The sequence below is a fragment of the Neolamprologus brichardi genome, chromosome 12, assembly GCF_056152115.1.
Source record: "Neolamprologus brichardi isolate AB-2024 chromosome 12, ASM5615211v1, whole genome shotgun sequence".
NCBI lineage: Eukaryota > Metazoa > Chordata > Actinopteri > Cichliformes > Cichlidae > Neolamprologus > Neolamprologus brichardi.
This window is the reverse complement of record NC_142115.1, coordinates 22,336,455-22,351,703: the sequence shown is the minus strand read 5'-3', so window position 1 is coordinate 22,351,703 and position 15,249 is coordinate 22,336,455. Positions and strand designations below refer to the sequence as shown.

Sequence of the window (15,249 nt, the reverse complement as noted above, 5' to 3'; positions counted from 1 at the left end):
GTGATAGGTTACAAGGCAGGGTACACCCTGGATAGCTCACCAGTCTGTCACATAGAGACAAACATCCATTTGCACCAGACTGTGGATTTGAACCCAGAACCTTCTTACAGCACTAACCACCACGCCACCAATCCTGGCTTATCAAAAGTAGGAAAGCTATGATTTCAAGGCTTGATGCAGAATCTTCTTTACGTTTTTGTCCTTGACAGGTTAAACCACAATAAATAGCGCTAGCATGCACGGGGTGTGGGTGTAGTTGTCTGCCTCCAGTGATTTTCCTGTGGTTTAAAATCTCGTGTGATCTTGTGATCACTCTTAAAGACACTAACCACTCTTACTAGATTGTATCAGGTCATCTCAACAAGAACAAATTAAGTTGTTAAATTTCATACAGATCCTACATGATTTAATTATGTTCAAGATAGCAACATTAAATTTTTGTGTTCAAATTACACGGTAGACTTTTTTTTAAAGTCAATTTACTTTTTTTCGGTATATCAAAAAAAGTAGAGGCGGCTGCTCGACTTGACTCAGATGGATGCCTTCCTCAAACCACGATCCAAAGTTTTACTTCTCGGTCAGTCTCCTGTGAAAGAAGGCTGTAAAAGTTTAAATTAGATTTAAAAAGACAACTCAGGATTCTAGCTCTGCTATTTACTGCCCTGCTAGTCTAGAAACAATGCAAGCATTCAGACCAACTCTGTACCATTACACAACCACTCAGCAGTTGCATTAAAATTTCATGTAAAAACAAACCATCTGCCCTCTGCCTTTAAAAGATATATATTACAAGACTTTAGTGTTTCATAAAATTGGAAAACATCAAAAAAAATTTTAAATACTGTAAACAATCGCATCTGTTTTATTACCCTAAATTATTTCATCTGTGCTTCAGCAGTAGTTTATAATAGAGCATGAGATTTTAAATGGTTTTTCATTGATTTACTGTTTAATGTACTTAATATACTGACTCTATAAACTATGTGTATTGGCAGTAGACTCTAGGTTTTGTGACTCATTTTTTGGATTTTTATTCACAGTTTTTATCACACTATTTTTTCCCACTTACTGTGGAGAAATACAGATTATAGTTATAGAGGTACTGCCTTTAGTACTGTTGACCAGCAGACTCTAACACTACCTCCTTTCTCCTGCGCTGATGGGGTTTAACTTAATGGGTCTGTTTCCTCTCATGATTTGCTTTAAGACTCCTTAGGGTACCAGTCAACTGCTGTGTTTTTGTTAGAAAGTGAATTACTATAAAAATTATTTGTTGCCATGTTACCAGAGTAAATACAGTTGTGATATGTTCAGGCTTGTGTTGCCTCTTTATTACTTCCCCACTATTAACCCCAAATTTCTAGAAGTAAACTACAGACAGAAAGATTGCTGATGAAGATCTGCAAGATCTATAAAATAGCGATTTTAAAATCAACTGTATACTAAGAAGTATTAAATTGAATGTAATCTAGCTGCATTAGCAGTAGGTTGTGTCAGCGTGACGTGCAAGCTTTTGTGGCCCATCAGATAAGCGGGCCTAGATTATTGTTGTATCTTAAAAGCTTGCATCCATGAAAACCATGGTCAGTTTGTGCCCTGAGTATTTGTGTTGGCATGTGCATTTATGGAAGAGGACAGAACTAAAACAATGTAGAAAAGATGTTTAAAAAACACCTCCCATTTATCGTGAGCTACATAATGTTGAGGTTTCTTGATGTGAGAATAACTGACGAACACCTGAAATGCAGCTGTGAGAATACTACTTGTATGTCTTTACAATTTGTTTCAGACTAAGTTTATTTGACTGACTGAAGATACTGCTGTGGCTTTTTGGGTCTGGTCACTTTCAAAGCTCATTTTAGGGCCTCGTGTGATGTCATATGTATTTGAAAGGCCTGTTGAGGCCAGTATAGAGATAATGGTGGGATGGAGAGGATAAGAAATGTGGAGGAAAACACACTCATACCAAGATAAATGGACATGAATAGAGTTCTGTCACATGCGCGCACACACACACACACACACACACACACACACACACACAGACACACACACACAGCCTTGTAATGCTACATTAGGAGATGTTTCTCATATGGCCTTGCCTAACGTGAGGGCCGATAATGACAGTCAGAGTCGGCTTCCAGATCTATTTAAGGACCATTTCTAGTAAATAGTATTGGTATGCAAATAGTAGCTAATGCAGATGTTGTTGGATTCGATCACATCATAACAACACTGACCAAGTCCTCTCTAATCACTGCACACAGAAATTGATTATCAAACACCCAAATGGTGAACCACATGTGGCAATAATCCTGCCAATCGCTCTATTTTTAGGGCTTCCCTGGCATTTTCTCCTGCACACGTGTGTCTGTCTGCTCCAGTTTAAGGTAGAACTGGGAAAAGATTGAAACCAAACCATCCTCTTCATCTCCCTTTTTTTCCTAATAAGGTACAGAACAAGAAATAAATACACAAAGGCTAAGAGTATGTGTCCCACCTTCAGGAATGACGACTGCATACATTTTAGATGTCTTTGTTTATTCTCTAAGTCATTATCTCTTTTGTTTAAAAAGGGTGACCTCACTCTAGGGGTCCAGAGGAAAAAGAATCTACATGAAAGGCAGGAAGGCAAGTTAGAAAGAAAAGCAAGATGATTAGAACAGAGACAGATACAAATGGTGAGAGCTGAAATAATAAAGAGGAAACAGTGTGAGAAGAAAAAAACTGGGAAGCGCTAAGAGGAAATGTTTTTTTGTTGTTGCTTTGTAAAGTACTGCCTAAAAAAAGGCACAGTTATGTTTGTATGTAAATTAAGGAGCTTCTAAAACCCTTAAATCTTCACAGCAAAAAAGGATGTGTCCTCTCAGACTAGCTGAATAAGTTCCTATATAGTGTGAAAAATTTTTTTCCTAGTATCATTTTGACGCTTGACAAAATGTGTATTCTTTCCTCACTCTACTATTTTGCTGTGTTATGGACTAGGAGTCCATAACACATGCAAAATAGATGCCCAAAAGAGACAAATTGTATGCAATTGGGGCGACTGTGGCTCAGGGGGTTGGGAAGCGTATCTGTAACTGGAAGGTCACCGGTTCGATCCCCGTCTCTCTGTCCTGGTCGTTGTGTCCTTGGGCAAGACACTTTACCCTACCGCCTACTGGTGTTGGCCAGAGGGGCCAATGGCGCGATATGGCAGCCTCGCCTCAGTCTGCCCCAGGGCAGCTGTAGCTGCAACCGTAGCTTGCCTCCACCAGTGTGTGAATGTGAGAGTGAATGAATAGTGGCATTGTAAAGCGCTTTGGGTGCCTTGAAAAGCGCTATATAAATCCAATCTATTATTATTAAGTCAGTGTTCATGGTTGTTAAAAAAAAATCTGAGCAAAAAGAAAGAAAGAAAGAAAGAAAGAAATGCTAGGGTGTACTAAATCTAAAAATAAACTTGGACAGACGCACTTTGTGCCTCCATGTGTGTGTTTGCATTCATGAACGCTTATTTGAAGGAGCATGTCCCATGGAGTGTATAAACTGGTCCTTGTGGTCTGTGTTATTGCATTTTCCCAGCAACATTTCCTGGACCAACCTGTCCTGTCTGAAATCACTGTCACCCCACCCTCTCTGCGTGTGCATGTGAAGTTTTTGTGAACAACTGGATCTTTGTTGTTTCGCCACCTCTAGCGATTGTGTCATCCATATGGCAAAACACCTACTTAAAGAAATTTAAAATTCTTACACGTGAATGTGGGTATTTGTGCATCTCTGTGTATATTGTGCTTGTGTAGTATAATCTACACGTATTTTGCCTGCTAACGGCTCCTAACTCACACACACAGACACACATACGGGCAACAATCTCCTACTGATTCAGTAGTGTTAGTTCCTTGCCGGTGAAGTTGATGGCATGTCAGGGCACAGCCCTGGAAACATCACTCAATGATGTCATTTGAGCAAGAATAGACCAAAGAGATTAGAAACAAATGCACAACTGAGAACATGGAACAGCAGCGATTGTATGGGTGATTTGAGAGGAGACGAAAAAGAGATACCTGCTCTTCATGATGAGGTCAATTAATCTATCAAGTCTGCTATAAAACAAATTAAAAGATACACATTGGAGCTATGTAATTAGTGAAATAACACACAAGATTAAATTTAATATTAACATGATGCTGCACCAACACCCACCCAAACCACAGAATCTAATTTTTACATTATCCTCCGCAAACAGTGAAAAATCGAATGATGAAAATGTAGACAATTTGATACAAGCTCAACTACTGATTACCAGCATACAAAGAAAAACATCGTTTATATTATATTCTTTTTATCCTTAGCAATCACACTGTTATGTAATAAAATGTCCATGAACATTAAACAGAGCAAAGCAGAGACAGGCATGTAGAGCCTGACAGTTAACACGAAACATGGACAGATAACCCCTAAATGGATCGCTACATTAAGACAAAGAACACACGGATGCACACACAGTGTTTCCAATTTGGTGTCCAGGACAGATGAACTGCTATGTTTGTCGCTGTCACACTATCAGTGTCTATAGCAGCAGTTCAATTTAGGAGCCTCACTTTTCACTTATGAAAAAACATTAAGGTTTTACATCTTCTCGTGTAACCCATCATATCGCTGTCATGTTGTGGCAATTTATCAAAATTAAAGAAAAATAAAACTGTTATTTGTTTATTTAGTGACTGCTGATTGTGTGTGTAACTTTTACCCAGTGCAAGGACATTTTCACATACACTTTCTCCAGTTCTGAGTTGTTATTAACAGCTACTTAAGTTTCAGGAAGATCAACCTTGATGCTCTCATGAGTTCTGCCAAGGTTGAGCCAAGTCAGAGGACACATCTTATTAAAACTGTAGGTTTCTTGTTTGAAACCTAAAATTCAATTTGACTGTGAGGACAGATCTGAACCCCTGTGAGTTAAATTAGACTGCTGTTTATATTCACTTTCTAACAGCCATCTTTTCCCCCTAACATGTGACTGTAACCATTTCCATGCTAGTGTTTTCCAGTTATAGGTGCGGTGTAATCAAGGCAGTGGCTCACAGAGATGACGGTATCAAATTTGAAATACCTTTCTGACTAACCCAGTGTTCCCCTTACTACCCCGATGTGCCACACATATTTCCATGGTATTGGTTGTGCCCATGAGATCATGGCTGTCCCCAGATTAGCCTTGGGGATATGCTGGACTGTTTATGGTTTAGTGTGTCCATGGAAACGAACCCAAACCGTCAGGAGATGAGAGGATACAGGTGACTTACTGACACACGAAAAGGAAAGATGAGCTGAATTGTTGCAAACAGGAATGTAATTGACACTACAATCAACCTATTGTGATAGTTAAGTGCCATGACCACAATCAGGATGTCTATGCACAAAGAATTTTATCAGTAAAGGTTCCTGGGGTCAAAATACAGCCTGGAGTGCCGAAAAGCCTGTTACAGATACTTTGCTTAGGCCAGTTTATTTTCTCTTATTTCCTTTTCCTAAAAGTAAAAATCTTGTTTGAGTGTGGGGATCTGCATAAATTCCTGTGTTCAAAATCTACGAAAGCTACAGCCACGATAAAATCTGTTGTGTAACTGTTCAACACAACATTTGCCCATAAACCGTTCCTGCTGCAAATATGATTTGTGATTATCTCAGTTCTGGCAAAACAAAACTAGTGTGGAACAAGATAAAAAGAGAAAAAGCCAAGTGCGTATCTGTGTCTGGAGACTGATGAGATTCTAGCTACTACAAGGGTGTCGGTTCAGATTTACAGAGATGAAGGACATGAACCTCCCTGAGGAAGTTTCATGAAGGATTGCTCTGAAAGGAATGCAAAGCAGCTGATATTTACATGTCTGCAGTTACTGTGCAGGTTGCTTAACCTTTAATTTATGTTAACTTACATACTACCCCCCTTTTTTACATCCTCAATCAAGCCGTGTAGCACTGCACAACCGTTTGTCATTTGTTCCATGTGTACCTGTTTGTTGGTAGTGTTACAAAAGTTGATCTCCAGTGTTTACTCTTGCTGATTTGATTCACTTATTTGCATAAATTAGGTGCTGTTGCATTGATGTCATTTTAAACCACATACGTCAGCAAAAAATATTGTCAACAGATGAAAAAGGATCTCAGTAAAATTAGTATTGCTATGAAGTGCTAAGCCAGAATTACTTCTGGGCAAAGTTAAGAGTGTAGGGAGTTCCAGACATGCTCCTCACATGACCTTTAGGGGAGATCAGAGCTTAAAGAGGCATCAAGAGTATCAAACACCAAATGTATCAGATTAATACAGGCCTTTATGAACTAAAAACAGCTGCCTTTAGAAGTTTAGACAGATTGAAAGAAACCACAATTTTCAGCTCCAGTAACTAGAATTTATTTGTTTCATGCATAGACACACACCAGGCCTCTTTTGGTGCTCTCATAAATGATGACAGAAACGTTTCTCAGTCTTGGTTTCTATGCTGAAAGCTCAACGGTTTAGTTGTAATTCACTGTAACCGCTTGTTTTTTTGTTTTTTTGTTTTTTTAAATAAACCTCAGCAAAACCTAAAAAATGACAGTATGGTATTGGCCCTTTTAATATTTCTATAAATATTAGCAAACAGTGTGGAAGAGCTGGTGTAATTTTAGCCGCATGGTGCTGGCTTAAAGTCACAATGTTTGAAAGGAAATAATAAAATGAAAAAAAGAGTGGTGTGCCATCATAACTCATAAAGTTTTCCTTTCCCTTTTTCTTTCTTCCTTTTAGGGCCCCCAGTGTGTCTAAACCTCCTCCTGTTGCACCAAAGGTACTGTAAAAATATGAAACTCAGCTCAAAGTGCAAATACTAATCACTCATTAATTAAAGTGAGGCATCCCAGGTGAATAATTGGATTTAGAGCAGCTACATATTTGTGTTTGTCTGTGTAGTCATGTGAAAAGTGAAATATGTGGCCAAAACTCCTTAATAAACAAATGAATTCATTAAAGTAAAAGTAAGTAAAAGTAAAGTAATTAAAAAGCTGTCACCTGGGGTTCCTTGTTCTCTAGTGAGTGACTTCTTTTTAGTGGTTAGAAGTTATTTTGTTGCATGACCACCACTTTTGTCTTGATTCATTTGCTATGTTTTATGGTTATTATGAATTACAGTCAGGTATACTGGTGTTTCCCTAGTTTTTTTAAAATAAAGAAATTATGATTGAAGTTTATTTTAAATTGTGTTAACTGAACTACTTATACTAGACAAACATATAGATATGAATATGTAACCTGGGAAACATCAGCATAGTGTGTGATTTGATGTGATTTATCTGTGTTTGTATTTGCATGCTTTTCTCTCGTATCGGTAGGGCAACAGATCAGACATCATAAAACCGGTAGCCATTGCCCATCCTCCTCTTCCACCCCATCCTCATGATCATTCATCCAGCCACTCTGCTGTGTCCAACAACAAGGCCCCCAGACCTTACGGGGACTGCAAATCAGAGAGTGAACACCCTCCTTTACAGTTCCCTTTTGCCACTTCCATCCCCTCTCCGTCCTCTGCCTTTACACCTGCATCCTTCCATACTAGTCCTCGTCCTCCTTCTCTTTCTCCACCTCCTGTCTCTTATCCATCCTCTGCCTCCTCCTCCCCCCCTGTCCTCGTCCCGCCTCAGCCTTCGGTCTATAACACACCAATCAACCTGTACTCCACTGAGAATGCGTGTGAGGTGGCCATGGGGCAGAGGCGGGGCCTGTTGGAGAGTCAGGGTGGAGCCTTACCACTGCAGTTTAATGGGTGAGTGGTGGCTTTGTAAACTGGTTCAAACAATTAACCGTTCTCGGCTCTTTCACATTCCTCAGTTTTATCCACTGAGACCGTCTGTTTGCTCTCCTTATGGGTATTATTGCACATTTTTACTACCGTGCCTGCTGGATGATTACCAGGTTCAGATTCAAACACCAGTTGAAATACCAATTTATGCAGTAACCTGTAGTAACCTGTGGTGTTTCTCTAGGACATGTTTACAAGGTTATAGTTAACTTTAAGTCCAATGCATTACTTCTTACAGCATATAATATCCAAATATATATTTCAGTTATCCTTTGCCAACATTCCTAAAAAAAAGCGCAAGTTTGCAAACATCTGGGAAAATTTTCTAGGTGCCAGACCAAAGAAACATGAAAATCAATTCCCCTTGATCAGGATCATTTCAATTCTGAAATTCTGTGAAATAAGAAAAGACAAACAGTTAGGCGTGCTTTCTTAAACATAGTAAATAGCTTCCAGAGTTTTCTTAAAATAGTAAATAAAACATGCCATGACGCTTGCTGTGGGAGGATATCACCTCATTTTAACTTGTTTAAATGCAGGTGCAGTCTCACTTCTATTTTTTGTGTTTGTGAGCACATCGCGCTCATAGGTCTTCATTTTATCACGAATCATTAAGGAGAACCTCTCCACTGTTGACCTTTATAAGCGTATTGGAAGGATGAAGAGAAAGATGGAGTCTATTTCTCTTTTAAATCAATCACCATCTTTTACATCATAGCTGCATGGAACTGTCTTCACCAATATTTCTGCCATCATATACTCTTCCTCCTTTTCTGTCTCAACTCGTCTTTCAACCTTTCTAGAGCCATAGTGAGTATAACTAAGCTATGATGCTGTCAGTAATCTGTCTAAATATATATCCTCAATTGGTAACTTTAGTAGTTTGGCATTCTCTTTGCTCTTATTTTAAGAAAGAATTAGTCCGTAAACTCTGGAATCATATAAATTTAAACATGTGCAAATGCCTACACTGGCAATTTTTAGTGTCCTTGACTCATTTTTTTAATTAAATAGTTTTGAAAAGAGGAGGTGCCAAATGGACCGCGCCTTCTCTGACTCATAATTTCTCAGTTCGTTCCAATTACGTTCTCTCTCTGAGCACTTTTGAAACTAGTCAGTGGTCTCTCTTTCTGTAAGACTCAGCAGTCACTAGTGATCTGCACAATATAATCTTACACCGCGCAGACGTGCGCACGTACACACTAGAGACTAGTGATGCATTTTAGTCACGTACGTGGCCTATCTCATGTATCAGAGTTAACATTTAATACCACATCAGGTAATTAAACTACTTTATTAAATCTTGAAATTGATATTTCTTTAGATTTGAAGTTTTTTTATCGATAGCTAATCTCATTAAAAAACATCTCAACATGTAACATAGTTACTGAAGTTACTCCTTTGCTCCTGTTTTCACTAATAGATTCACATATTACATCATTTTAATCATTCACAATCCATCTAAAAGATTTACTTTCACAGCTGTATATGAAATGTGTAGAAATATATACACATTGAAAGCATAGTCACCATTATGTCTACATAATTACGCAGACCAAACTATGATTTGATCTATATTTCCATGCATGCTTAATAGCAGGCGTATCTATTCTATTTATTTTCTTCTGTTGCTGATATGCATAAAGCCTGGCACTACATGCATGTATCCAGCTTTGCATCTTGTTTGTTTGCATGCTGCATGTTGCAAATAATTTGTGCGGTTATGAATTACGGGGGATTTATGAATTACATCTTTCAGTGTATATTACTGTAAGATTTTATATATATATATATATATATATATATATATATATATATATGTGTGTGTGTATATATATATATATATATATATGTGTATATATATATATATATATATATATATATATATATATGTATGTATGTATCTTACATGTGTGTGTGTCAATGTCAGTCCCTTTCAATCTTTTTTTCTCTGCTTTCCAGACGGCAGCATCTCGTCAAGTGACAAAGTTAGTCTCTGAAGCATGTCACATGATTAACTAGCCACTTTTCTTTGTTACCTGTTCAGACTTCTCTGTGCATGCATTCCCATATGGAAAAGAAATAGAAAAAACATATAAAAGACTTGCATCAGATGTGGCCTACTTCATATAGTGAATCATATAAGGCTTATATGATTTACTCATGAAAGTGGCCACTTTCATATATTGTTTTAGTAAGTATATTATATCTGTTTTCACTTGTATGCTTTTCACACAAGTTTCACACAAGACAGATAAAAACTTTATAAGATTTATATATATCTTTTCCATATGGGTTTACTTACCTGCAATCTAATTTCCAAAAAACATTCTGACAGTGTGCCAAACCTAATGAAGAAAAGAATGCACTTTATTTATTTATTAATGACAACGCAAAAGTTGAAAATGACAGAAGTCATAGCCTTCACTTTTTTTTCATAATGCACCAAAAGTGTAGAGTTATTGACAGGCTTAGACAATTTAGCACCCTTATTCCTTTAGTATTGAACCATGTTAGAACATAAACAGTGTGGTTTGGCGCTGTCTTGCAGAAATAAGCAAGGTCTTCTCTTTAAAAGACGAATGAATTGCAGCATATGTTGCCTAAAAACCTGTGTAACTGTATATTGCCATGCATTAATAGTGCACAGGTTTCCCAGACCCCAAATTTCCTTCGATCATTGTGTATTTATTATAAAAGGCTTTTTGCTTTTTGTGTATCATTTTACACTTATTACATCTTGAAAATGCTTAGACATGACATAGAAAACTTAAAAGTCCGCAAAATACTGCATATACAAAACAACAAGATATCACTATCAACGAGATATCTATGAGATATATATGTGTTTTTTATTGTTTCTTGTTTGTTTTCAGCAGTTCACCTGCTGATTTTTTTAATTATTGCATTCTGTTTTTAATTTACATTTAATTTATTATTTTTATTCATTATTATTATTATAACAATATATCATCATTATTATCATTACATTTTAATAGTGCAATGTGAAAATGTTGTAATAGTTCACTGTTTACATTTTATTTAAGATCTTACAGTATAAATCGTTTTCCTTATTCATTATTAAAGCCATGTGTAAGTAGTAAGACATTTTTATAGTATTTTACCAAGATTACTAATAAAAATGGTTTATTGTTCAGTTTGGCTAATTTCAGGTTTACATTAATCGAGAACTGCAGCACTGCGGTCTACATGCTTTAGCTAATTAAAATCAGACTTACTATGGTGCACTTTCCTGGGGCAACACTATATTTTCCCTGAAGTATGAATCTCTACTATTGATTCTGACAGAGTGGCATCCACAACACATTCTCTTACACAACACACACAGGGAATATAATATGAAATGCTCCCAGTACTGGAAGTGTGTGACCAGGCTAACATATAGCTGTCAACACTGCCACACCCACATAGCTGCTGCTTTAACAAGAGTGTGCTGAGAGACTCATAAATCAGTCTGTATTGAATGTGCTAGGTGAGTTTGTTAGTGGAAGTGGATTTATAGGTGATTTATTGACAGCAGAGCCTGAAAAAATCGTTGTTTCCATGTGTGTGTGTGTGCGTGTGTGTGTGTGTGTGTATTGACAACCAATTAGTAAGAGGTTTGTGGCTGTGCATGCATGTACTGTTCATACAGACACGTAAAGACCAAAAGTAATTTAGTTATATGTTTCAAATGTGCATGTTCCTCACTATGATTTGAATAAAACCACAACTTTTCAAACTGTTTTAAATTAAGTGTTGCTCTACTGTTTTGTATGCAGTTCAGTGACACCACCATGTGGTTGAAAAGAGACCCAGCCTGTTTTGGTTAATTCCTTCTGTTGGCTTTGTGTTGTACGTGCACTGGTAGATGTGGTCTATGAATCTTTTGTTATTTTATTTTTTTATTTTCCACTCCAGTCACTATCTTATAATCTTATAAGATTCCCATAAAAGTTTTCCATAAAAGTTTTTATCACGAGTAAATCCATTTCTGTCTCTGTCTTCTTTCTTTACTTCCACTATAGTGGACCTCAAAGTATTTTAAAGTAAGTCTTTTCACAAATCCATTCATTCTCAGCACAGATATTTTATATTATTGTGCATTTATTTTGTTTATTTTCATTTCTATTCTGTCTTGTTTGTTTAAAAGAAAACCCCTGCCACCAAGGTATTTTATTGGTGTCTTTGCCACCAAATTCATTTAACAGACTGCGGTGTGATCTCTTCGCCCTTGCCTAATTAGCGCCCATTTACATATTTACAGTGTGGCACACTTTCATTTCACATACCTCTAATTATCTAACAGTTTGATTATTCATTATTTTGTATAATAACCTCAAAATGTGTGTTGTATATTAATTTAAAGTCATCTAGTCAAGGTAACTTCTTAAAAATCTAAAAAATCGAACATGCTTTTACATCATAACACATTGTGGTGTCCAGCTCACTGTTATTAATCACCATCTCTGTTACTTTAGTTATATGGGAGGTATATCTACTGATTCCATGCATCCTCTTGTTTCCTATCCTATCTCAGAGTGCCTAGGAAACATGTTGTGGATACAGACATCCATTTTTACCATGTTCCCAGTCACGCTGATGCCAGCAGAAAGCGCATAATGGAGGACACCGAGGACTGGCGCCCACGTACTGGCACCACCCAGTCCAGATCTTTCAGGATTCTGGCTCAGATCACTGGAACTGAGAATGGTATACTCCTGACTACAGTATAGTACATGTAATATTAGTGCATATAAACTGTTGACCAAACTTAATAATTGTGATGCTTTGTCTAATGTTATTGCCCTTGCAGTTCAAAATGAAGAAGCTGACACAGCCAAGAAGACAAAGTAAGTGCATGGCAATGAAAATGCTCAAATTTTACTTTTTATTGTCATTGATTGTGTGGAGTTAGCTGGATGTCGCTAACATAAAAGTCACTTTTATGGAGCAAACAGAGATTCTCACGCTGAATCTTTGTGGCACAGTTCTGGCAATCACACTGATGCTGTGTGGGTTCTTCCTGTCTAGACAGCAGAGGAAGGATCACATTTTATTCATTAAGTCAAAAGCCAGACCTCTGAGTACTGCACTTCACAATTCTGAATGGCTTTCTGAGCTCCGAAAGCTCAGAAAGCCATTCTCATTACATTCTCCTCTAATGCTACTCAAGGCTGTTTTGGAGCATGTCAGCAGTTAAGAGTCTTGCTCTGTGTATTTACCAGTTAAGGTGTAAATGAGTGTTTTGGTTTGTTTTTTTCTATTAGTCATTGTCGTTTGTGGATGTGACGGGTTTGCTGTGCTGCATGATGTGCTGCAACCATGACTGCATTGTGGCCTTATTCTCGCCGTTGGTTGTCCATTGGTTGTCTATTGCTCTTGGTGGTTTGTGGAGTTACTGCGTGTCTGACATCACTCATGCTAACATACAGATAATTCTGAATGTGAATGTAGCTGTGTGGTTTGATCCATTCAATTCATCCTAATGGCCATGATTCAGTGGACATGGTAAAGATCAGCACTTCCCATATCAATTATACAATTGCTTTTACTGCATCTTAATGCAGATTGTAGGGCAACATTCCTATTCTTCCTAAATCATTCTTTTATGTCTCTTCTGGTGTCCTTTTCTTCTTCTTCTTTCTTCTTCTTACTTGTGCTGGATGGCAGAGTGAACAAGACCACTCGGTTGGTGATTGGCCCCAAGTACAACGAGCTGAGAGACTGGCACCACGGAGTGTCTGCTCGCACCCTCAATGTCCAGTAGACTTTGTGTATGTGTCTGTGTGCCTGTGTGTGTGATTGGCTGTCTCACTGTTTAGGTGTACAAAATAAAACGGTAAGGTGCTGAAGGAATATATGATTGTGGATCAGTGAGATTAAAATAAGTAAAGGAGATAATGCTGGAGTGAGAGCATGCTTGTGAACATTGGGAGTTTTATTGTGTCTGTAAGTGTGTCAGTGTGTGCGTTTGAGTGTGTGTGTGGGCTTGTCCTTTACAGTTTGCAATGTGCTGGACCCTTTTAGACTGTTTATTGTGTGTCGCTTATGTGCTTCGCCCACTCCACTGATTCCAACCCTGTAGTTATAGATGGATGAATTACAGTAAGTGCATACCTAGAACCCTGGAGGAGGAGTATATACAATTTTAGTTGAGCCCATTTGTGGTAATGTGTGGTGTCATCTTCCATTGTTGCAGAGATAAAAGTTGAGAAAGCCAGAACTTCCGATATGAATACTAAAGTACTGCACACAGGTGTATACAAGCAAACTCAAAATATTCAGTCAACGTTCACACATTCGACATAAAAGACATAAAAAAAATAGCTGAAAAATCACTTCTGGATAAATCTGGATAAGGTCTGGATGAGTATGTGCAGACTGTATTAGGTATGTCACTTGTTGCATAAATGTATGTTACAGAGGACACTTCTTTAAGAGTCAGTAGCTTGTTTACATCTAATGTATCTGCTGAATGATTTCATAAACAGAAAAAAATACATTTCAACTTGTAGTGCATGTATGTACAGTATGAAGTATATTTGCTGGACAAAGGCAGAGGCAAGTTTTTGTGGTTTTTGTCACTGCGCATCACCAAAATGCATTTTAAAATCAAACAGTCTGGATGTAATTGAAGTGCAGATATTAAGTTTTAAATCAGGGGGTTTAACAAAAGTGTTGACTTAACTGAAATACACGTTTTCTTATACACAGTGCTCCATTTTCAGTGACTCTAATGAATTTGGGCAGTTGACTGACTTATGAAACCTGTTTCTGTGTTAGTTCATGACAAAATATTCATTAGATTCAAAGAATTGAATTGGTGGATGCAATGGTATGGTATGGGTAGGTATGGCTGCCAGTTAAACCAGTCCACTATGTTTTATTGTGAGTGCTGACAGAAGTAGCAGGATGAATTGTTAAGTGTACATGGCTATACTCTGCTCAGATTCAGACAAATGCTGCAAAACTGATCAGATGGTGCTTCACAGTGCAAATGGATAATGACCCAAAGAATACTGCAAAAGCAACCAAAGAATTTCTCAAGGCAGAGAAGTTGGTTAGTGGAAACAGGGGTTTACGTAATCCTACTAACTACACGTTTCATTCAAATAATTTTGTAAATCCCTCAAATTAAAGCCTCAATTAAAGTCTCAACCTCAATCTTCATCTGATTGTTTGATTTAAAAATCACAATTGTTGTTTTAGAGAGGAAAAACTGTCTTTGTCCAACAAATTAAGACTTAACCGTATACGTCATGCTGCTGGTATAAAATAAACAGTCCAGTCTGGTTTAAAACAACCAGGAATGAGGTTGTACAAAGTGACTTTATAAATACTATTTTAAGACCTTTGTATGTGACATATTCCTCCAGTGCCTTAACATATATTTCATCCCTATGTTTACTTAGTGCAAGTTCTGAATGTA

General features: G+C 37.5%; 1 protein-coding gene across 3 annotated transcripts in view; it reads left to right on the top strand.

The window, feature by feature from the left end:
- pdlim5a (PDZ and LIM domain 5a) overlaps positions 1–15,249 on the top strand; it is a 59,205-nt gene that overhangs the window by 26,652 nt on the left and 17,304 nt on the right. Inside the window, exons 4-9 of one of the 3 annotated variants that reach the window (XM_087849176.1) lie at positions 6,770–6,809; positions 7,351–7,781; positions 11,846–11,866; positions 11,971–11,988; positions 12,358–12,530; positions 12,634–12,670. In XM_087849176.1, coding sequence (XP_087705302.1) covers positions 6,770–6,809; positions 7,351–7,781; positions 11,846–11,866; positions 11,971–11,988; positions 12,358–12,530; positions 12,634–12,670 — 720 coding nt within the window. Of the gene's footprint in view, positions 1–6,769; positions 6,810–7,350; positions 7,782–9,779; positions 9,806–11,845; positions 11,867–11,970; positions 11,989–12,357; positions 12,531–12,633; positions 12,671–15,249 lie in introns of all 3 variants that reach the window. The other 2 variants (XM_087849174.1, XM_087849175.1) reach the window with 2 other exon arrangements.